At 45.5% G+C, this 23,277-nt stretch overlaps 2 protein-coding genes across 22 annotated transcripts in view; one reads left to right on the top strand and one right to left on the bottom strand.

Annotated features, from left to right (window-relative positions):
• ZMIZ1 (zinc finger MIZ-type containing 1) overlaps positions 1-10,653 on the bottom strand; it is a 486,957-nt gene extending 476,304 nt beyond the window's left edge. For all 20 annotated transcript variants that reach the window (XM_075934735.2, XM_075934734.2, XM_075934747.2 and 17 more), the window contains exon 1: positions 10,347-10,653. The gene's annotated coding sequence lies outside the window, so the exon portion shown is untranslated. The remainder of the gene's footprint in view (positions 1-10,346) is intronic.
• A 3-nt stretch (positions 10,654-10,656) lies between these two features.
• Positions 10,657-23,277, top strand: part of LOC149523973 (uncharacterized) — a 32,999-nt gene continuing 20,378 nt past the window's right edge. Inside the window, exon 1 of one of the 2 annotated variants that reach the window (XM_089780050.1) lies at positions 10,657-10,957. In XM_089780050.1, coding sequence (XP_089636176.1) covers positions 10,886-10,957 — 72 coding nt within the window. In that variant the 5' untranslated portion in view covers positions 10,657-10,885. The remainder of the gene's footprint in view (positions 10,958-23,277) is intronic. The other variant, XM_089780051.1, reaches the window with a different exon arrangement.

Below are 23,277 nucleotides of genomic sequence, written 5' to 3'. Positions count from 1 at the left end.
TGGTGGAACAGCAGGGAGCCCACGGTTAAAGTGCATCAGAGTTTTCAGTAACTCCATATACCCTATCTGCTCAGAGTGTTCACAAAGAAGGAATTGCTTCCCAGTGTCTTTATAGTACCTACATAACAGTGCCATCATGAGGTACACTTAGGCTACGTCTACACTGCAGGCTTTTTGCACAAGAACTGTTTTGCACAAGAGTTCTTGTGCAAAAGGTCTTGCACAAGAGCGCATCCACACTGCCATGTGCTTTTGCGCAAGCGCGCCTATGGCGGTGTGGACACTCTCTTGCGCAAGAAAGCACTGATGGCCATTTTAGCCATAGGGGTTTCTTGCGCAAGAACCCACTGTTGCCCGTTCACACTGCCTTCTTGCACAAGAGCTCTTGGCGCAAGCGGGATTATCCCTCGTGGGGAGAGGAATAACCCCTGCACAAGAAGCCCTCTTATCTGATGCTTTACTATAAATTTACTTGCACAAGAATACACGTTCAGTGTAGACGCTCTGCAAGTTTTTGCGTAAGAACAGGTGTTCCTGTGCAAAAAGTCTGCAGTGTAGATGTAGCCTTAGTATTTATAAAGTGGTTTAAGAAGCTGAGATTAAAGAGCTCCAACGATCATAGAAGCATTGTCAGGAGAAAGTTCACTAAACCGGGTTCCTGGTAAAAAGAGCATTTCAATCTTCAATGCAAATTGTTAAATCAAATATAAAGTGCATCAACCTGCGGCAGAACAAAAAGAGGAAGTTTCCTTTGAAAATGCGTGGAGAAGGCACAGGGTTGCTGCAAGGGCAGCCTGCGTAAGCTGTGCACCTGTTGTAAACAAGTTAACTCCTGTGATCCTATTGTTTGGAAAGAGTTATCAGAGCATTAAACAAACATAGAAATGGTAGGAGGGACACAAAGAAATCTGGCAGACCCTGTGGCAGTCACATCACGATTCTTACCCTCAGCAAACCGCAGCAAAAGAAACTCTCTCTCTCTCTCTCGTTTATAAACAATTCTATTAAGAATTGAATGTAATTGAGGAAGTCTCAACATTATGTTTAATGCTTGTTTTTCCCCTGGGGAAGAGGAAAAGGCAGCCAGATGGGATTTCTGTTGACCCATGAACAGTGTTCCCTGTAAGCTGTGTGCTTGTGCGGCCATTCAGGAAAGACTCAAATGCCTCCCAGCTCATTAGCGGAGCGCCCGCCTCGAAGCTTGTGTTTCTCCTGGTGGTGCACAGTCACACACCTTCTTCTGTACATGGATGGAAAAAATCTGCACATAGATGGAAAAGATTAGAGGGAACATCATCCATCAACACTTTCCCGCTTTTAACAGGCTCTTTGCTGTTGCACACTTCTTACCCGCTAGCCCAGTGTTCTCATACTAGAAACACACTCTCCTCAAATTTTCCTTCTACACAAGCATTCCATTTTTTGGCCGCTAAGAAGGCCAAAATCTTATGAGCAACGACAACCCTGTGGAATCCTCAAAATTTGTATCGAGGCCCTGCTGTGTGTGACATTTAACTGGAAACATTACAGCCCCTGAAAAAAAAAATAAAGCCTGTCTCAGACTATAAAGGGTTTGTGTTGCTTTTGTGTTGTTAAATTTGGAGGCAGAAAAGGGAAATCTTAAAAACTTGAAGGTGAGACAGGAGCCCTCTTATTAAATCCAGCTGAAGTCACTGCCCAAAAGCTTCCTTAACACAGTTCAGGATGCCTAACGGTGCCTCATTTCTTTCCAGAATGTTGAGTGCACCTATACCAAAACCTCAGGAAACACCTATATTCAGGGGGCACGCCAATTTCTCCCCCCAGCCTCTCTTCTTCCCCTGGAGCTGGCAAGAGTCACTAGTCACAGAGTGTAAGTATTTTTCAGCCCCGTTACAGGCAGACATTAGGAAAAACTAAGTGAATGTACGATTTTAGGTGGTGGGTTGTGTCCCACAAAACTCATTTGTCTGCCACCGTTCTTCAGTGTGTTATGAACAGCTGTATTGACTGATGCAGGGACACTTGCTGTAGATAACCATAGCTCACACCAAGATGAGGCAAGGTACATCTGCACCCAAATGGATGCGGGGCTCCTCCTTTCTGTGATGAGTCATGTGGGTTGTGTGGGCAGATTTGCACAATGGTCGGTTGTTGCCATAGCAATCTGCAAGCATCTATGACAATATTACTACAGGAAACAGGTTAAGCTAGGGGACGTTCCAGAGGGAATCCTAGGACAAGGTTCAAAGGGAGGTAACATCTGCCAACTCTGAGGTGGTTTGTGCTTAATAGGTGAAATGGTTGGGTATAGGCCTGGCATGGTTCACAAAAGCCACCCTAAACGTAACTTTTACCTTATAGAGGACACAGTCTGAGATTTTCTACTGCTGTACCCAGCTACCATCCCTGGAGCACTCCATATTATCTGGAAGGACAGAGTGCTGCAATATTATCCAGAGTGGGCTAGATGTCACTCAAAAGAGGGCAGAGTTAAGGGTGCAGGGCAGAACTGGCAATACTTTAATCTATGAAAAATAGGAACTACAGAGTTAAAGTATAAGTACTCATAGACTCATAGACTTTAAGGTCAGAAAGGACCATTATGATCATCTAGTCTGACCCCCTGCACAGTGCAGGCCACAGAATCTCGCCCACCCCTCTTAGAATAATCCTCTCACCTATGTCTCAGATATTGAAGCCTTCCAATACTTTGAAGGCCCCAACATGCAGAGAGTCCTTCAGCTGTGATCTGTGCCCAATGCTACAGAGGAAGGCGAAAAACCTCCAGGGCCTCTGCCAATCTACCCTGGAGGAAAATTCCTTCCTGACCCCAAATATGGCGATCAGCTAAACCCTGAGCATGTGGGCAAGACTCACCAGCCAGACACCCAGAAAGTTCCCTATAGCAACTCCTATCATCCCTCCATTGACCTATTTCCAACTGGAAATGAATGGTCAATTAGTTACCAAGATCATGTTATTTCATCCAACCATCCCCTTATCATAGAATCAGAACTGGAAGAGACCTCAGAAGGTCGTCAAGTCCAGCCCTCCGCTCTAGGCAGGACCAATCCCATCTAAATCAACCCGGCCAGGGCTTTGTCAAGCCGAGACTTAAACACCTCTAGGGATGGAGACTCCACTACTTCCCTAGGTAACCCATTCCAATGCTTCACTACCCTCCTAGTAAAATAGTTTTTCCTAATATCCAATCTGGACGTTTGACTTCCTGGTGGGCTAAGAAACACTCCAGTCAACGTTAATCTTGCATTAATCATTTCTGGGCAGGGAATTTCCCTTATTTTTTGAGGAAACGGGAGTAGCGAGGGGGCCATGATGGGAGGGCAGAAGCAGATCCCCTGAGGAACACCTTGCTGCTGCTACTCAATAGCTTGGTATCTCTAATAGCCTGGAACTGACCTGGCTACAAGAACACTGCATACCTCCCTGCCACTCACCTACCTACTCTGCCCTCTTCCTGCATCCTTCATGCCTCCCACTATAGCAGGAGGAGCAATGAAGGTGCCAAACTAAGATCAGCTGCAAGTGGGTGATACCAGATTGGGGGTGATCAGAACCCTCATTTGCGCTTCAAGTGTGTGAGGAAAAAATTAAGGACTGAAAAATCTGTCATGAGGGGAGGAAGGATTGTATTTCAGGAACACCTTGCTTAAACGGTCTCAGATTTGGAGCCCTGGAACCTCCTTGGATTCTCGTGAGCCACCGCAAGTTTCAAGACAATCCAAATAAGGATGTGGATTTCAGAGCACTTAGGAAAATCAAGTGTTAAACAGTAAGCTAGTCTCAATCTTAAGTATAATGGTGCTGTCACCCAGCCATGACCCATTAACCAAGAGAGACACAAAGCTCAGGGCCTCTGTATTTGCGGGAGGGTGGGTGTTTAAACCGGGAAAAGAAAAGAGAAGCTTCCACTTTAAAAACTGCTGGCTAAGTGGTAGAAGGTGTATGTTTCAGGAGGCTGAAAAGCTCTTCTGTTCTCAGAGGGTAACAGGAGCACAGCCAAGAGACAAGCAGATATTTATCAGAGGAATTGTTTTTTCCTACTAAATGGCCAATTGAAGCCCTTGCCATTCTGTCGTATATCTGTGTCACTGTAGCCCCAATAAATAAAACGCTCTGATTAGTTATGAGACTATCTGGAAACCCCTAGGAGACTGATAACACCGGCTTTGTCATCCAGTCAATCATCATGCTCTGCAGTCTCAGGGAACTGCACAAACAAATAAACCCCAAATTGCTCTCAGCTGAGCTGCACTTCTCCCATTATTTCGCCTAGCCGAGTTGCCTCTGCCAACAAGTGTGTTAATCTGTTAAGCAAAAGGTCCTTACAAAACCAGGTACCAAAAATTGTAACAAGATCAGGGCACAGTTTATCTACATTGGATGCGTTTGTGTATTAAGAAGATGAACCAGTTAGTATCCTTCAATTAATACCTTCCGGGCCCACATTGACTTATGCTTGTGAAATACACACATGGCTCCTCCCCTCTTGCTCCCCCACCTCCTCCACTGATTTCTTACCCATGGTTTACAATAGCAGAGGCAAGAAACAGTTTCAAGAGTCCAGACGCAATGATTAGAAAATTACCATGTTGATTTCACATTACGCTGCATGGAAGGTATATAATGTCTGTTGGCTTCATTCTCATGCGAATTTCAAGTAGATGTATTTATTAGTATCTCTTTTGGTATTGCTCCCACTTCCTACCTTACGTTAGGCTTTCAGGAAGTAGTGGCTGCTGTGGAGAGTAGGAAGATAAAAACATGTGCCCTTCGCAATAAAAAACTGAGCAACTGGTCGAGAGTCTGCACGCACAAAAGTTCGTTCTACCTCTCCACTGCCTTAGCAAGCGAAAGAAAGCGCGGAACAACCAAGAATGCCTTCGATTTTGCACAGAAACTGAAATATGGTTTTGTTGCAAAGGAGACAGTGACAGTACTACTAGCAGGGCAGAGAGTCCCAAGCATAGTTTATGAGTGGAGTATTAAAAAAAGAGGAGACACAAAATTCAAGGTCACATCGGCCTGGAGAAGGATGTCTTAGTATTATGACATCTGTTTTACAATCAACGTTCCACCATCCGCTGACATATACACATTTAGACAGGAGCAACTCAAATAGCAAGTTCCTCAAAAAGACAAACAGTGAACAGTAGGGGCAATCCAAATCCACAGATGTATGGTACTTCCAAGATTTCTGTGGTGCCATTAATAGTAAAAGGATTTATATTTATTAAAAAAAAAAATACTACCTAGATTGAACCAATAGGCTATACATTTTACTTTGTGAAGCAATTTATTGCAGCTCTGTAGTCAGAGAGACACAGCATCAGTAGTAGGATAAAGTTCCCATATTCATTTAAATGAAGTGTTCACTTAATAGCTTGGATGTGACCACTTGAAAGCTAACATTATTAAATAACTAACCAAAATACAAAACGCCCAGCCTGCACTATTGAACTAGCATTAGAAAGGGCATATGGGTCTACTTTGTTGTTAGCCCTTTAGAGCCACCTTTAAAAAGCAAGCTATCATCCCCTCACTCTAGAAACAATTTGATCCAGCTGTTCCAGAATTGGATGATGGGAGTATAAGCTACTGCTTTTACCCCCATATCCAGGTCTGAAAGGTATAATTATTTCAACTGATGCAAACAGAAGACAGCTTGAATCAAATGAACAACATTTCTATTACCATTCGCTGCATAATTCAACTAGGCAGACTAAGGCTCCACACAAGATCGTTTTCTCTCTACCACTAGAAAAGTACTATCTCCAATATTTTCCCTCCTTCTTTCCTTACAAGAAGGCTGCAACACCATGCTCATATAATTAGAGCCCAACATTTGCAAGTAGTGTTTTCAATGCAGCTCAACCTATTTAAAACAAAAACATCATATGACCAAGCATAAGACCTTCCTCTATTCTCATAATACACTAATGCCTCCAACAGTCAAACTAGGATGTTCCATTACACCTCCTCACCTGGACATTTTACAACCTACAGCCCCTTAAAAAACCTCCCCCAAATTAACCAACCTAAATACAAAATTGTTCTATAAAATCCAATGTAAACAAATACAATTAAATTGTTACATACGTAGTTTTTACTTTGCGCAACGCTTTGATTTGCAAATCTTGTGTTTTTAAGCCCATTTGAAGAATAAATTATTGCTCGCTCCATTGACACCGCCCAGCCTGATGTCAGCAGAAAAGTTTAGATCCACACAAAAGTTCAGTGGAATAACACAATGCTCCCCTCTTACTGAACTACTGGGAACAGCCCATGCGTTTGCGCTTTATACTACATCTTGATGAAATATGCTTCTTCTTTAAAAAGCAAACCAACATCTTAAATGGATAAAGAAGTCTTGTCCGTACAGTAGCTGATAAGTGCAATCATAAACAGATTCTCAGCGCTATAGTAATATTATCGCCACAACTGTACAGAATACTGTATGAATTTCAAAGAAATTGGTATTACTAGTCAATTTCATAGTGGTCAAATTCGCTACCATAGGCACTAATTGCAGAGCTAGATATTTATAAGAAACAGATTCCACAGGTAGAACAATGGCTAGAGTATTCTCTGCACTGTTTGATTCCCCAAGTTATTATGGCATGGTGGTCAAAAACTAGTAGACCCAAGGCCACTCTTATGATCATTCCTCAAGTTACAACGTATTCTGCAACTTGGAAATACATTTGTTGCCTCCCAATGGTAGGGCTCATGTTAACCAGAGAGAAGTCAAAACAAAAAAAAACAAAACAAAAAAAGTGTGTGTCTTTCCAGCTTATAGTGAGAAACCAAACCTTCCTAGCCGATAAGAGAAGTTAAGTTGCTAGGGACTAGCCTACTTTGGTTCGACTGCAGTGTCACTGATGTAGTTACCACCTATGAGTTTTGTTGTGGACACAAAACTTTTGGAACCTATAAGAGTGGAAGAGATATAGGGTAAAGGTCAGGCAACTTGGAAGAAAAATTGTGAATGAAAAGGTATGTGCCTAGAATTTCATCACTTCAACTCCTTGTAAACCTTTCTGATCATTAAAAAATATATTTTTAAGTAATGAGAAAAAATTATCTTTGGTGCCATACAATATTTTGGAAAACAAAGTTCTACACCACACTCATATCCAGTTTTCATTATCTCAAGACACTACAAAGCCATGCACTGTATAGATGTCCACAACATGATTTTTTCCCCATAGAGTTTTAGCTGAGCCTTTGCCCACAGATTCAATTTTTAAAATCATGATTAAATTTTATTTAAGGTGTTGTGGACCTTAACTGCTGTAAATAGTAAAAACATCCATTCATGTTGATGTGAATGGGACAGACAAGTGAATATACTCAATTCGCTGTCTCTGTTTTTTTATTTTGAAATGAAAATAAAATCCCCTTTTAGATAAACCTACAAAGTGGACAAGAATTACTTCTGACATAGGGCAAAACCACAAATCCAGCAATTAATCCTGAGCAATGTTTTATTTTGTTCCTTTTACTTCCTAAAGACAGTCCTAGAACTTCAGTTCTCATGTTCCATAAAACACTGTTTTTCTTTTTAAAAAACACACAGAATAGCTACTTAAAAATTCAGATAATTTTGCACACAGGAGAAAAATATTGTCGTCTGTTTCCTTAGCCTCAGAATTTTTGTGGAAACTAAAAACACAGTGATAAAAAAAGCAAAATTGGGTCCTCTCATTTGGAATGTTTAGATTATTTTAAGTCATTTTGTCCACAGTCTCATTTTAATAAATGGTCTTTTCTCCCTCCAACTTCCCCCCCCCCAAACTCAAGAGGAAAACAGTGTCACCAAATGCACTCAACCAGCCTCAAAGTCACACGTGCTCTATTGCAGATCTTGCTTTCAATGTGTCTTTTGTTTGATGGCTGGTGTTTCAACATCCTCGACTTGAACAGAAAAAGGTCAGCGCAAGTCTTCTGGCATTCATAAACCTGAATCAGGCCCCGCCAAGAGAAGATTGATGCCATAGTAAACTTCCCTCCATCAAAAGAAGGGGGTGCAAGTTTGAGGCAGAAGCTCTGTGTCAGATGAATCCTAATTCTCCCAAAGACAGTCAGTGGTTCCATGTGTATGGTTTTGCTGAGCCTCTTTGTCAAACTTTTCCTCAGTTGCCTGTGCATTAATTTCGGGTTAGAACTTTTACCACAGTGCAAAATGATCACACAAGTATTACAGCCTGATTGGTCTTTCATTAGCTAGAATCCTGCCTAACCATTTATTGTGGGCTTTTTTTTTTAACCCATATCCTATGCCCACCCCCATTCTCCTGTCTGGAGAGAAGGAAACTACATCATTAACCTCCCAATTTACAAGGCCAAGTTCCATATTGCCACTATAGAAAAGCTGTTGCTAAAGATTCCTTAAAAGCTCGGGCACTTCAAGGCAGTTGGAACTACTCAAGCAGAGCCCAGAGCCAAAGCTTTGCCAGAGCATTAATGGGTCTTTTGCCCTTTTAAATTTTATAAGCCTGTCACCTCTCAGATGCACACAGTTCTATTCAGGAGGCTAAGGGGCCATTTCATATTTAAAAGAAAGCTTGCATAGGTAGCACCCTACAACTACCCCAGGTCATTCATCTCCCACCGGCTCTCTTACTGTCTCTTAGGAAACCTTTGATAGAGCATTTGTTCAGGCTGCCAAGTTAAATCCTCCTCCTTCATGTCAATGCATTGAAAAAAGCAGTCAGAACACCAGCTTCACTCAGGCCTGCTGAAGTAAATGGAGAAAACCAATTCCTCTGTCACTACAGAGCCATTAAGCCGTTTGCAGATTATTAACTGAAGCACAAAAATATGCCCTGTGCACCATCAGACAGTACTGCTTCCCTTAGCCTCGGTCTCGAGAAATTGGGGGCAGTTTTCTCAGTCTCAAAAGTCCAGCTGCCTGGACTGAGACTCACAATCACAGCAGGATTTTTTTTTCTTTCCATTATACACAGTTCAGGCTTTAGGAAGCACTGCTAGGAGGTCTGCACCAGCAGTAAGAACTTAACACAACAACTAGTCTTGTGCTCCCCGTCACAGACTCCAAGGTAGGACTGAAATTAAACTCTCTCCACGTGTAAAAACAAAGTTTGCAGGTGTAGAAAAATGGGAATAGCCACAACTTCCCCACTCACCCTTTCCTCTCCACTGTCCTCTATTGCAAAATCAGCTTAGAGAACTCCCCCACCACACACACATACACACAATGATTAGAGCCAGGAATACAGCAGGAGTAGATGGCTCCTATTTTTATGTTTACATTCCTTAAGTGTCTTTTAACTGGCTGCCATTCTCCCTTTTACTGCAGCTAGCTCAGCCAGTCTCCCGTGAAAACGATTCCCTCCTTTTTCCTTTCACAATGGCAAGAAAGCAGGAGTTGGGTTCTTTCAATCGGCCCCTCTTTCTCCTCCCCCCCCCCCCCCCCCGGCTTCCTGGACAGATGTACACAGGAGAGGGAGAGAGAGTCTACTCTTGCCTTGTGATTGAGAGGCCCCAGTCCCAACTGGCTTTCAAAACCCAGACACAAGGAATTTACGCTCAGGCAAGCTTCCCAAAGCCCGGACAACATGCCCAATCTCTCCCCCCTACAAACACACACGCTCCCCCCCCCCCAAAAAAATACTTTAGCTATTGCAGCCTTGCTCTCCCCACCCCTTACCCCCCAAAGATTCTTCAGTCCCAGCTAGACTGATCGGTGCACAACCGGCGCAGTCAGGAAAGGTAAACTGGCCAGAAAACAGAAGCTATCCGGATTATTTGTAAACCTCCTTTGTTTTTATGGCACAAGCTCGCTCGCTCTCTGCCTCTCCGGCATGCCTAATTCGCCTCATTGTTTCAGCTTTTAAAACTTAGATCTTAGACCCCCCCCCCCTTATAATTTGCAAGGATTCCTCCTTTTACGGTCACCTATTTCCCCAACACTGCCCCCTTCCCTCCCCAGCTCCAGGAGGAGGGAGGGATCCGAGCCCCACAAGCATAATATAAAACACTCCGGTTCCTTAATCTCTATTCGCTACAATCACAAAAAGGCAAGGAATTTCCTTTTCCGCTGGAGCTCCTGTTTTCTTTCTCTGCCTCATTCCCCCTTTCTCCTCTCCCAGCCACACAGATACAACCTGTCCCTTTAAGAAGTCTCCACACATTTTCTTGTCTCGCAAAAAAAAAAAAAAAAAAAAAGCCCCCAAAACCAAATGTTCTCTCTCTATAGATCCATATATATTTCCTTAGCTTGCTTTCTCCATTGTTTCGCCTCATTCAAGACAGAATCTTTGCCCGGTCACCAGCACAGGGAGGTGAGACCGTAAGACTGAAATAGACACGAAACTTACCTACAGCTCGCTCAGCAGGCTTGCAGCAAGAAATATCATAAGGAAGCAGCCAGGCAAAAATCCTCTTTCTCCAACTGATTGGCAGCTCTGTTCAGGTGCTTTTAAATATTTTTTTTTTTATTTAAAAGCCGCTTCTCCCTCCTGATCCCCCCCTCCAATACAGACAGTGAAAAGGAGCTCAATGTTAGTGGGTGAGTAAGTGAATCAACTAGCAGAGAGCACAGCAAGTTGAAGTGTCAAATTACATTGGCTATTCTATTACCAAAGGGCCATGCTTTGTGGCTGTTGGCAAAATCTGTCCCAGATTCCTATCTGAAAGGGAGCTGCCTTGGGTAGAGATGGTCTGTCCGTCGCTCCCTCGTCTCGCTCCCTCTTTTCCCTCCCCGCAAAGTTAAAGATGCAAATATTGGTTTACAAGATGATTTTTTTTTTTTTTTTTTGCAATCACAAACTTCCTCTTGAGCCTAGTGAATGGTGCGTAGCCCAGCCCTTCCCGGAGTGGAGCCGGGACGCACGGGGAGCATCTGCTGGATGGGTGTATGGATGAAGAGGGGAGACCCCGCTCTGGAATTGATGTAATTAACAGCGTGCCTCAGTGCATGTCCTCTACGGTGGGTGTTTTTTGGGGGAGGGGGCAGGGCGTAGGGGAGCTGGGAAGATTACTGGTTGGAAGGGGCAAGCTCCTTTTGCTTTTGTGTGTGTGTGTGTTTCTTTTTATCTTAGTTCCGTGGGGACTTCCTTTCTAGCCCCACACAGCACGGACGCTCTGTTCTCCGTCTCTAGGGGTACCAAGAGAAGAGAACTGCTCCCGAAGAGAGCTTTCTATCGGCCGGGAGCAGCCACCCCCGGCCCGAAGAGGAGTGGCGGTAGCATCACACGCACAAGCTTCCCCAAAGAAGGACGGCTCAGGGAAGAGGGAGGGGAAACCAGACACAAAGAGGAGGGGCTGGTTTTTATTTTAATAGCAGCCACTCCGGATGCGGGGGGGGCCAATCGTCCCTGAAAGTTTGAGCGTGTTGTTGGCCATCAGTGCAATGAGTTGTCCTCCCCTCCTGCCGACACTTTTTTTCCAAGTGCAAAGCTGGGGGCTTTTAAGAGGGCCTCGCAGATCTTGATGCTCAACAACAACAAAAATAGAGCGAAGGTGTTTTTTTAAAAGAACAAATCCAGCGTGATTGCCAATAAGACAAACGCAATTCCATGTTATGAGCAGGATCGAGCTTCTAAAACCAACTCCTCCGATCTCTTCCCCTCCCCATCCCGCTACCAACACCCCCAGGCCAATCAGTATTTTAGGAGGAGTTGTTAATAAGCCTAATATATTCATTCCGGTTCCAAGGGGGCTTGTTAGATTATGCAATTAAGACAAGCACTGGAAGCAGGAGCTGGGTTTTCTCGGGCTGCGGGAGGAGGAGAGGGGAATGCAGCATTTAAGGGGTGGCGGGTTACCACCAGGGAAGAGGGACCTGTGGTTTTGTCGTGCCCTCTGCACGCTGCAAACCCTCAGGGAAACAATCGCCGTCCTTGGGCGGCCTCGGTGCCGGGTTAGTGGCGCTCGCTGCCTTACGTGGGTGTTCCCTGTCCGCAGGGAGCAGGAATTCAGGGTTGCTGGGGAGGGGAGGGGCCCTGCCCCGGGCTGCTGCTGCCTTTCTCGGCTCCCTCCCCAGCCAGCTTCCCCGTCGATAAATCCCTCCTCGAACCGGAATTTAACCTCCGCCTGGGCTAGCGGCTGCCTCGCCACAAATCCTCCGTCCTTGGGGCGCTGCATCGCTAAGGGCCTGATCCAAAGGCGACGGGGGGCAGCCAGCCCTTCACGGGGGGGGGGCTTTTCCCCTGGACCCCCAGTCACCTCAAGTGAGCTCCTCTGTGCTTTTCCCACGCCCCCCCCCAGTGTCCCCCAGCTAGCCCAGCCCAACTTGCTTTTTGCCCCTCCCCCGGTCTAGGCGCCTTTGCAAGATACCAGCCGACCGAGGAGGGAAGCGAGCAGCCCCCGGCCCAGGGCCGGTCTCCCGAGGCGGCTGCCAAGCTCCCCCCCGCCGCCGCCGCCGGCAGCTGTGCAAATACTGAGCCACGCCCGCCAGCAGGTCACCTCTCTGGCGGGGGTGGGCCAGCAGCGAGGCGGGAGGGTGCAGGCGCCCCCGTTCCATGCGCGGCCGGATCCGGGCGCCGGGTTTTGCAAGCAGCCGGCGTGTCAGGCGGAGAGCGCTGAATAACAAAGACAAGTTTGAGAGCAGCCGCGGCGGCAGGGCTGGCGGAGTGACGTCAGGGAACAATGCCCGTGCCAGCCGCGCTGACACACGCCCCGCGCGGCTGCTGTCCGCCCCCCCCCTCCCCTTCTCTCCACGCCGCCACACGCAGCGCGGGGCTCTCCGCCGCCTCGCGCCTTAAAGGGGCCGCTGCTGCGCGCGCCGGGGGCAGCTGCTTCCCCGGCTGGAAGCCGCGCACAACCCCCAGCAAGCCGGGGAGCGCAGGATCGGGCCCCACCTCCGCCGCGGTGCACCAGATGGCCCGATGATGAGCTCCGCGGCGATTTGATTGCAGCCGAGGGGGTGCTGTTTATTGCCACGGTGCACAGTGGCTGCAGGAGCCGGGCAGGGAGCAGGACCCTCAGCTCGTGGGCTGGAGGGGGGGCAGTGTCCCCTGAAACCTGGGCGCTCCTGCAGCCGCTCAGGAGAGGTGCAAATGCGGCTCAGGTGATTAGCAGAGGCCCACAGCTGGCTTTTGTTTCCAGGCGTGGTGCATATTTTGCACCTACCTCAGTGCATATACCAAAAATTATTCCGCACACCTAGGTGGTAGAGATTAGAGGGGACACTGATTCAGGCCCTGTGTCACTGTCCTGGGACAAAGGCATGACCTTGGGCTGAGCATGCAGGATCCAATAAGCACTCCCCTCTCCCACTTAATTTTACCAGTGGGTGGAGTTACTGATTTTGAAGAGGGAAAGGGCCATGCATAAGCCTGTGCAGCAGCAGATTTAAATTTTAAAATGGGTCCTCTGAGTTTGGGTGTCAGTTTGGAACACCTAAGGCCTGAGTGTCAGAAGTGTTCGGAGCCAAGACCTGCTCCAATGCCCCATGAAAACAATGGAAGTATTCCAGTGGATCTTACTGAGCTTTGCAGCATCTTATATACATCGGGACAGTGGTGATACTCAGTCCCATGGGGTTTCGGCATGTAGATTGTAAGCTTTGGGGGGTACGGAACCATCATTTGTTCTGAGTGTGTATGGCTATTTGCACAATAGGGACCTGGTCCATTAGTAGGGCTGCTGCTGCATTATTATTTGTATTACCACGGCAATAATACAAATAAAAACTAACAATAATTGGGATTTCCGAAACATCCTACTTCCCATTTATTACAGAACTCGTCCCCGCTCCTCAGAGCCAACTGCCTTTAAAAATTTGGTCCTTGATAGCTCCCTCTCAGAAAACAATGATGCCCACTTTTAAAAATGTAGTTCTTAACCAATCTATGCTTTAGTTTCCTTATCTGGAAAACAGGGATAATAATCCTGTATTATGTGCCAGGAAATGTTTTACTTGTAACATACTCCGAAAGATGATGGAAGGAAAAAAAGAGTAATTTTATTTATTCTACAAGTGCAAAAATGTCAATGTTATAGTGTGTTTGCTCCATGTTGGGAAAGAGCCATATAACATTTCATAAGAACACTACTAATAGCTTCAGTGGATTTTCATTGACTCACAATAGGGACAAAGTATATTAAAGTTGGGTTTTAATGTAGATGTTTTGATTAGGGTGGTGTTATTTTATATCAGTTAGGATTAGAAATGCTGTTTGCGCAGCTTTAAAAAAAATCTCTTACATTGCATGTGCTAAAATTTAATAAAATTGGAATATTTTGAATAATGTGTTTAAACGGGGAAAAACAAGTGTTTCACTTCCCATCACCGTAGAGGGGTCCATGCAATAGAAATAAGATTAATAGGATAAGTGAGCTGGATCTCTCGGAGGGTGAGAATACTCATGTCACCCATTTTCACGAAAGCCCCATATGATTTTGGGGCAGCCTGAGGATAAGCCCACCCCACCCCCCACGTCTTCCCTTCCTATAAAAATGATGATGCCTTTTCCTCTCCATTTTTATACTACATTGCCCTTCCACTGAGATCCATCTAAACCCCAATAATTTTACCCAGCAGTCCAGAGATTAAAAAGATGGATACTGTTTAGTCAATGCAGCCCATAAATCATTCTGCTCCCAAGCCTGCCTTTGATGCCCATTATTGAAACGTGGGCTGCATAAACCCAGACTAAGTAACTGATGATGACATTGTACCTATGCAGTCATTTCATTATAATCACAGATGATATGTCATTAGCATCACACCTTAATAGTGAATTAATTAGCAATTAATTTCCTTTTCTTATTAAATGATCAACTTGCTAAGGAGTCAAAACTTTTGTTTTAACCGTACACAAAGGCAAAGGCCAGAACAAGGTTTAATGTTTCACATTTTAAAAATTAATAGCTTAGCACTATATTAGTTGAAGGCTAAAGTATTAAAAAAATTAAGAAATTAAATGTCCCTCCAGGCTAGAAAAAATGTTTACAAGGCCACATTCTAACCTCTATACTTAAACCTCATTTCCACTAATGTCGACAGGATAGAAAATGTAAGCTGTGTTATTGGTATGTTGCATAGTAACTGGTTCAATTCTTCAAGATTCTTTGTGACTTTGCCACAAAAGAGCTCCCCCCACCCCCATATCATTGGATTGTCTGGGGGGTTTAATCAACCGTACCACCTTGTACTGTGAGCCTGTAGTTTTCACCAGCTAAACAGATGTGGACTGCCTGGATTTGAACGGAGCTGGGAAAAATCAAGGTGCTGCAGGAAGTGGTGCTGTTGATTTCATACCAGTAGGTACGAAAAATCAATTGTCCCAATACAGTGTTAGCAGCCACCCTGCTGTTCGAAGTGCCATGTGCAGAGACATCAAACTGAGGTCCTGGCCACTTTTAGTCACCGGAGATCAGCCTCTTTTGTAAAAATAAGGGCAGAAACCACAGAGCCTGGCCACAAGCCAGCTACTGCATTCTGCCTACCACCTGCCACAGAAAACACTGGGGCAAGATACCATCCTTTACTTCCTCCCTGAACTGTTGCTGTTAACACCAGCCATGTTTCATCCCAGAGGAGGCTGCAGTCATCCATTTGAAGGGTCTCTTTGGAGATCATTTTAAGGTGGCGGCGTTCCTTGGGATAAGAGGTGTTATCTAAATGCAAGTTACAAGCTAACGCTGAGAGCCTGAGCTGGTCGGATCTGTGCTTTTCATAATTCAGGGAGCTGCAAAGGTGGTTTTAAAGACGCCATATACTCTCTACCGGCCATCCTCCTGATTCTGGGGCTAGCTGGGGAACCGGTCGGTGCTTAGCATAAGGCAGAAGAGCCCCAAACTGCTCTGATTTACAGCCAGCTGGCAATAGCCCCACGGGACAATTCTGATAGCTAAGGTTTGTCCACCCATAGGGATATTTTGGCCTCGTGCCCTCTCAGGAGAAGGGGCAATGTAAGAATCACTAAAGTGGCTTCCTGTCACCTGGAGACTTCCAGCTTCCTTTCCAACTCCTTTGCACTGCCAGAGTAAGACACGGCAGCATTTGCAGGGCCACAGTTTAGGCCCACTTTTTTGGTTGGGTGCATGGGCTGCATTTAGCACAGGGGTGTGCTTGACAATTAAAAACTCTTAGCAGTGGCTATCACTAGCCTTCACACAGACACTGTTGACAAATGCCCCTCGGTCCCAGCTTGCTACTATAATGCTTGAAATACTCACCGCTCCTGAGAGAGTTGTTCTGAATCACGTTGCATTCTGCAGTGCTCCTGTCCACAGAGACTGGACTGAATCTGCTAAACCCCTTTCTGTAACCCAAGGCAGGTTTGAAGCGCATGCGGCAGAGGGTTGAGTACTAAACCAAGTGCAACTCCTCACCCTCCATTGAGGTAGTTTAAATTATGAGTTTGTTCTGCTACCATTATTCACATTGCAATGAAATTGATCTCGATTGCATGCAAGAGCTCAGGTTATTATATGATATTTTCAGAACACCACTGCCTATTCGATTCGTTTGGTCAATAACTATCACGGATGATCATTTCTCACTGTCCGGCATAGTGTTAAATCAGATTCTAATGCCAGACTGGAGCACTGTGATCATCTATTCCAGGATTGGGGAACCTTTTTTGGGGTCAGGGGTTGCTGACCCACATTACAATCAGTCACACACAAGTGAGAAGGAGCCCCCCCACCCCAACCCTCGCTGATGTGGCCCCAACTGGGAAGCAGAAAAACACTCCCCACACTTCCCTCACACCCCAGAGCCTAGGGCAGGCGTGGGCAAAAGGGCTTCCGTGGGCCGGGTGGATCTGGCCCACGGAAGCTCTGCTACATCCCCACCCCTAGGCCAATTAGGGCTTGAAGGGCGGGGGAGAGTGGAGGAGGCTTAGGGCTTAGGGAGCGTGGGCATGGGCACCTAGGAGGAACATGGGGGGGCAAAGGCATTCCCTCACCCCCAGACCTATCACTGTCTGGGGGTGGGGAACCTGGAAGTATCTTGGCCCCGCCCCTTCCTGTGCGGCCCGGGGCCACTTAAAAATTTTCCAAAGTGGCGCCCGGCAAAAAATTATTGCCCACCCCTGGACTAGGGGGACCCAGGCTAGTAGATTTTGTTTGTTCCATCCCCATGGTGGAGTGGCGGGAGGCTGGAGCACCGGCATGGGCTTCCCAGTGTGGGGTGGAAGGAGCCCCAAGCCTCGGAGGCTAGATGCAGACAAGCTGGGGGCAGGATGCAGCGCCCAGGCCTTAGGTTCCCCACCCCCAATCTATTCCAGGGATGGGCAATTAAACAGGGCCTGTTCACCAGAGTTAGCCTTCAATCCAGAGCACAAAAAGTCTCGTGCATCAGCATCTCTCAGTGTTCCTCTCTTCATCACCAACCACCTAGAGGGCTTGTCCTGCAGATACTCATGAAAATAGTCCCACTAAGATTCAGATGACATTGCCTTAGAGAAAGGATGTGGCCTCAAAGCCGGATCCTGATCTGTCCCCAGTGTAAATGCCACTGAAGACAGTGAAATTCCACTAGTGTGTAGCTAGTCTAAGGCGGGGTATGTCCACACTACAGCTGGAGGTGGAGCCGTCAGCTTGGATAGACATACCCGTGCTAACTCTGATAAAGCTAGCATGCTAAAAATAGAAGCGTAGTTGCAGAGCCCGCAGATTAGATGCCCTGAGTATGGTCCCATCTGAAACAATAGGCAGATACTCAGGGAATTAGCTAGTTTTGTAGCTCATGCTACTTCAGCAATGCTACTATTTTTAACCCATTAACTCAATCAGCGATTGCATGGGTATGTTTACTCAAGCTGCAAATGACACCTTCAGCATACACATACGCTAAGTGAGATCAGACTCAGGTCCTGTGTGTTTCACTGTGTCTGGGAGGCCTGTAGTTCCCCTAATGACAAGTGTCTACACTTTTATCTTAACACGGAAAATGGAGCTTATTTGGATTTTTTTCAGTGGCAGATTAAACTGCAGTGCAACAAACATTACGTAAATTTGCAGTTATGCACTTGGAGTCCTAGAGACAAAACACCCCAAACAAGTTTGCAGAGAAAAACATTGAAAATGGTCAGAAGACATTAGGCGAAGCGGTTGGAGTTCCCTTTCTCCTTTCCTTTTTGAGGTTTTAAGAAAATTTGCATATTCTAGATTTTGTCCTTCTTTTGTTCTTTTTAATCTACTTTACCTGACAGTCAATCCTCAGCAACAAAAATAAGGGACCAGATTTCTTCAAGAGGACTCCAGGGATAGAGGGAAGGCGGAATTTGTTGATCAAAACAGCCAGTAGACACAAAGCCCAGTTCAACTCTACTTGCACACAAAAGGTATCTTCTGCATCTGTCCCTGAACTTGAACTTTCTGAGCTTGGTGATTAAATCTGAATGTCACACATTGCTCCACACAGATGGACCTGTGCACCTAAATGGAACCTCACTGGGTTTACAGGTGCAAAGCAATTAGCAGAATTGAAGTTTAAATGGCAGATCTTGGAAACTCTTTCCTGTGTGCCTAGCTTTAGGACATGAATAGCTCAACTGAATTCATTGGGTCTGCTCCTGCTTAAAGTTAAGCCTATGTAGGATGAGGATCTTAGTCTGGATCATGCTTAGGGTTGCCAACCCTCCAGGATCATTCTGGAGTCACCAGGAATTAAAGATAAAACTCCAGGAATAGATCCAAACAAAATTGGCATCCCTGATGATGCTACATTAGACGAGAAGATTCAATATGTTTGGCAATCAAATTAAACTATTTTATAAAACAAATTATAAACTAGGCTGTGGCAAGAGGGCAACCCAAGATTGGAATGCTGAAGGTTTAGGAGTTACATTAAAAATGTGTCAAAAAGTAAGCTGTGGAAATAGGAAAATTAGGCAAATCGTTATATGATAAGAAGCCAAGTCTGTGCGCACTGGGTAAATACACAGTGTCTGGATCACGCCTAGCAGGGCTGTAACAAGGGTGGGGCAAGCGGGGCACTCGCCCCAGGTGCATCATAACCCAGGGTGCAAAGAAGCAAGAAGTAAAAAATAATAAGCTACAAAAGTAAAGCGCATGACGCATGCTAACCTAAGGAGAGGAGTGCAACAATACCTAGTTACAATGCTGACTGCTAGGCCCACGTGCTGCTGCATCCCCTGGTTGGGTGTAAAATACCAAAGGGTTTTTGGCTGCTGCCCTTTCAGGCAGGGTGCCACCAAGAGCAGTGTTATTCAGCCATAACAAGCAGGTCACTGGTAGCAAATCTAACAATAGTCGCACATCAGGCTACCTTCCCTCAGGAAGACTCTGGCAGCAGTAATGGCCTCTACTCAATTCACGGCCCTTGCCAGACTTCTCAGAGTGAGATCTAATAGTCTGTTTCGTGTCAAAACCTGTTCCCAGATGTGACGAACTCTCCCCTTTTAACTCCTCCCCGCTAAGCCAGATATCTATTGCAAATGTAGCAAAGGGTATCCCAGAGCAGCTCATTAACCCTTTTCTGGGCAGTATGGGGTCTGCAGCTTCCATCACATGCAGCACTATAAACATCTCAGTGGTACAGTGTTCAAGATGTACATTTAAAAAGCCATCCACAATAGTCATTGTTACAGTGCCTAGACTTCTTCATTCTCAAAGGGTCTGAACACACACCGTTAGAGCTTTGGCCACACCAAAAATTCAGATCTGAACACCTTCTCAGCTTCAAGGAAATTTAAATCTAGATTTGGCTCTGGTTAAATCCCTTTGCTGGTCCCCAAATCTTGGCTCAGAACACACCTGAACAGTAGGAAAATTTGGATCCGGACCTGAAATGAAAGATTTGGGCTCCACTGAAACTATTTCTCTTATTGTTTCAGTTACACTTCACAGTTTTTTAGGACAGGAAGTGGAGGGAAATACCTGATGTGACTGAAATTGAAGGGAGCGTAGGCAGGCAGAATATAATTATCCATTCTGGAATCTGGCCAGGAGACTACACCTAACAAGCTTGCTTGTGCAAGAAGTGCCAGAAAAATCTTTAATGACCACAAATGTCAGGACCTTGTTTTTCATCTCCACCAGATGATGCAGTTGAGTATTACCCACGGAACCATGCATATAGCTTCTTTGACATCATTCTAGTTACTATGGACCCAATCCTCAAAGCCCTATAGGCACCTGACTCAATGGGAGCAGGGCACCCTCGTCTCTTTGAGGAGCTGGGCATGAGGTGCCTGTGATGCATGGGCAGTTGGTGCAGCTAGGGCTGGGGGAAGCAGGCCCCCAGGCCCCCCTACAGCCCTGCCCCCCTGCTGTGGCCCCACTCCCCACCACGGGGAGGGGAGAGGTCAAGCACACATACGTGCCCCAGCCTCCCTGGCCCGGAGCACTAGGGAGGGAGGAGGGCATGTGTCCCCAGCCTCCCTGAGCCCAGAGCACTGGAGAAGGAGGGTATGCATACCCAGCCTCCCCGGCCCTGGAGCACTGGGAGGGTGGGCGCTGGGCGCAGCAATACTCCACCCCCAGAACACCTACAGCAGGCATTCTGGGGGTGGAGTGTGGTTGGGGCTGTGCCTGATGGTTTGGAAAGGCAAAGGCTACCGGATGCCCATGCTGTGATGTATGTTCTCACTTTTGAGAGGACCATTGTGTGTGTGACACCTACTGTCTAGCTGGGAAGGGAAGCAGAATTCCTCTGGCTTACCCTGATTTTTAATGGAGAAAGAGAACTGAGATTTAAGAGGAAACAAATCAACATTCTTTCTTTGCAAGCGGCTGTAAGTCTAAGAATTTCTTCACCTCTGGTATGGATCCTATTACCTGGGCCACTGGACCAGGCAAAAAGGCAAATAAGAAAGAAGCCACATGTTGGTTGTGGGAGGCTGTTGCTAGAATGGAATTCTGCCAGGACCCACTAGAGACGGGAACTCCCCAAAGTCAGCACTTTCCCAGACTTTGGGGGTGTTTAGATCAGGTGCTGGTCACATTTAACCCTTTATCAGACTTTACATCCGCCTTACCAGTGAAAGGCTAATTGCGCTAAATAAAATACAACCTTGTCAGCCACGGGACCTTTTTATGATTTGCTTTCCTATGCATAGCTCTGTGTAACATCCTTTACAATTTTCATTGCCTTTTTTTTTCCACAAGGGAGATGGCTAATCAAATATGTAGGGGAAAACCCCACACTTCACAAAATCTGAATAAACACACATTGGGTTTTATGTAATAGCTGTCTTAATGAGGATGAAGCAAAACATCCGACTTCCATTGAATTCCAAACTGTAACAATTAGCTTTCCATAATCTTCAGTGCTTCAGCAGATACTAATGGTTTTCTTTTTAAAGGCCAAGCAAAAATGCAGACTTTCAAGTGTGACAAAACTCTTGACGGGCATGAGTGTTCCACTTAAAAATGTTAAGGTTAAAACTGTTTCAAGGAGTCCAGTTAGCATAAAAAATAGGTTCCTTTCTTTTAGAAGATCAGATAAGCCAGGGAAGTCAGGTAGGGTGAGTGTGAGTGAGGGAAAGGCTGTATGGCAATGTGGTTCTTTTCAGATTTTTTCCCAAGCTTCGAAGATTAACTGAGCTACAGAATGAAATGAAGCTTGTATAGTGTTAGTTGCATTGGTTGCTTTATGCATAAGTTACATGAGATGGGGTTTGTAAATAGGGTTTACAATGGGAAATTAACTTCTGTCCCTACCTCTGGAATAACTAATATTGCTATACATTTCTTACTGAGACACACATTCACGCACTTGGGATAAATTTATAAAGGTGTCTAGGAGATGAACAATTTCTAGTACTTAAATCCAAGTTAAGCTGCCTATCTAGAAATTCAGATCTGGTATTTTAAGATACTTGTTTAAGAGCAGAACAATTTCTTGGAGGCCAGGTCTATGGTAGGGGACAAAGTTGAATAAAGATATTCAACTCCAGCCATGTGAATACCTTAGGTCGAATTTCTGCACTGTGGGAGGTCAATGGGAGAAACTCTCCCATCAACTTCCCTTACTCATCGCAACCTGGTGGAGTATTGGAGTTGAGGGGGCACAATCAGCAGTTGATTTACCAGGTCCTTATTGGACCCGCTAAATTGACCCCCAGGAGATCAATCTCTACAGCATCGATCTCCTGGTAAGTGTAGACAAGGCCCAAGTAATCAAACTGCATATGAGAGGAAAGCCCACTCCTGTTGAAGTCAATGCAAGTTTTGCCTTTGACTTTACAAGAAGCCAGAATTCCACCCTAAATCTATTTCACTGACTAAAGAAACATAATGGGGACCTGTTTGTTCTGTGTTCAGAATGTACCAGAGATCTCAGTTAAACAGTGTATTTGACACACAGCTCATGCTGAGGACTGACACTTTTGGTGTCTTCACATTTGAACTATTTTGAACCAGGAAAGAGACATGGCATTTTAAACACCGTATCTGAGCACAGGCAATTTCCCCTGCTAACATTTAATAATGATTGTTAGTACATCATTGTAGCTGGTAATTGTATAGGTACACATGGTAATTGCATGTATTTGCACTAATTATGCAAATGCTCCATAATTTAAGCTCCAGGGTTTTCATGGTACATTTTGGAGACACACATGAATTTGTCATGGCAAAAATGCCAGAAGTCAGGTAACCTATGGGGAAAATGACGAAAACTCAGGGATTCAGGACCCTTCAACATTGATGATAGCAAAGCTGTATTATTAAAACAACATCCCACATGTCCCTTTGGGCACACAGAAACTACTGTGCCTTACATAATGTCCTTTCAGATTTGGGCTTTTTTCTATTTTGTTTAAACATTTGATGTTTTAAATCTGAGGGTCGGTGGAGCGCACTTAATCTTTGGCGCTTTTCCTCCACTGAGTGTCCCATCTCTTTGTTATTACTTCAGGGAAAGGCAGCAAGAGGAATTCTTATTCCTTTTTAATACTACGACACTTAGACCTTGTCTACACTAACCCCTCCCCCCTTGCTGTCAATCTGATCTACGTGACGACGGCTACACAAATAGTGCAGCTGAAGTCGACATATTTAGCGTCTTCTATGTGGTAAGGTTAGCGGGAGCTGCTCTTCCATCGACTCTCCCATCAGCTATTCTTCTTGTCCTGGTGGAGTACCGGAGTTGACGGGAGAGTGCTCAGAGATCTATTTCTTAGGGATAGTAAAAACAATGTAATAGGGTAACCGTGTAACCGCTGGAAAACTCAGTGGTTATGCGGTTACCCACCCAGAGCAAAGTTGCCTCCCCAGGAGCAGGGCTGCCGCCCCCTGCTGGCCCCTGAATGTAACTGCTACCGTTAAACAGTTAATTGTTTATACTCAAACATCCCTACTATGTATTGTGTCTAATGCCATTTA

Source organism: Pelodiscus sinensis, chromosome 8, assembly GCF_052426305.1.
Source record: "Pelodiscus sinensis isolate ZL-2025 chromosome 8, ASM5242630v1, whole genome shotgun sequence".
In the NCBI taxonomy this organism is placed as follows: domain Eukaryota; kingdom Metazoa; phylum Chordata; order Testudines; family Trionychidae; genus Pelodiscus; species Pelodiscus sinensis.
This window is presented reverse-complemented; position numbering and strand designations above follow the sequence as displayed.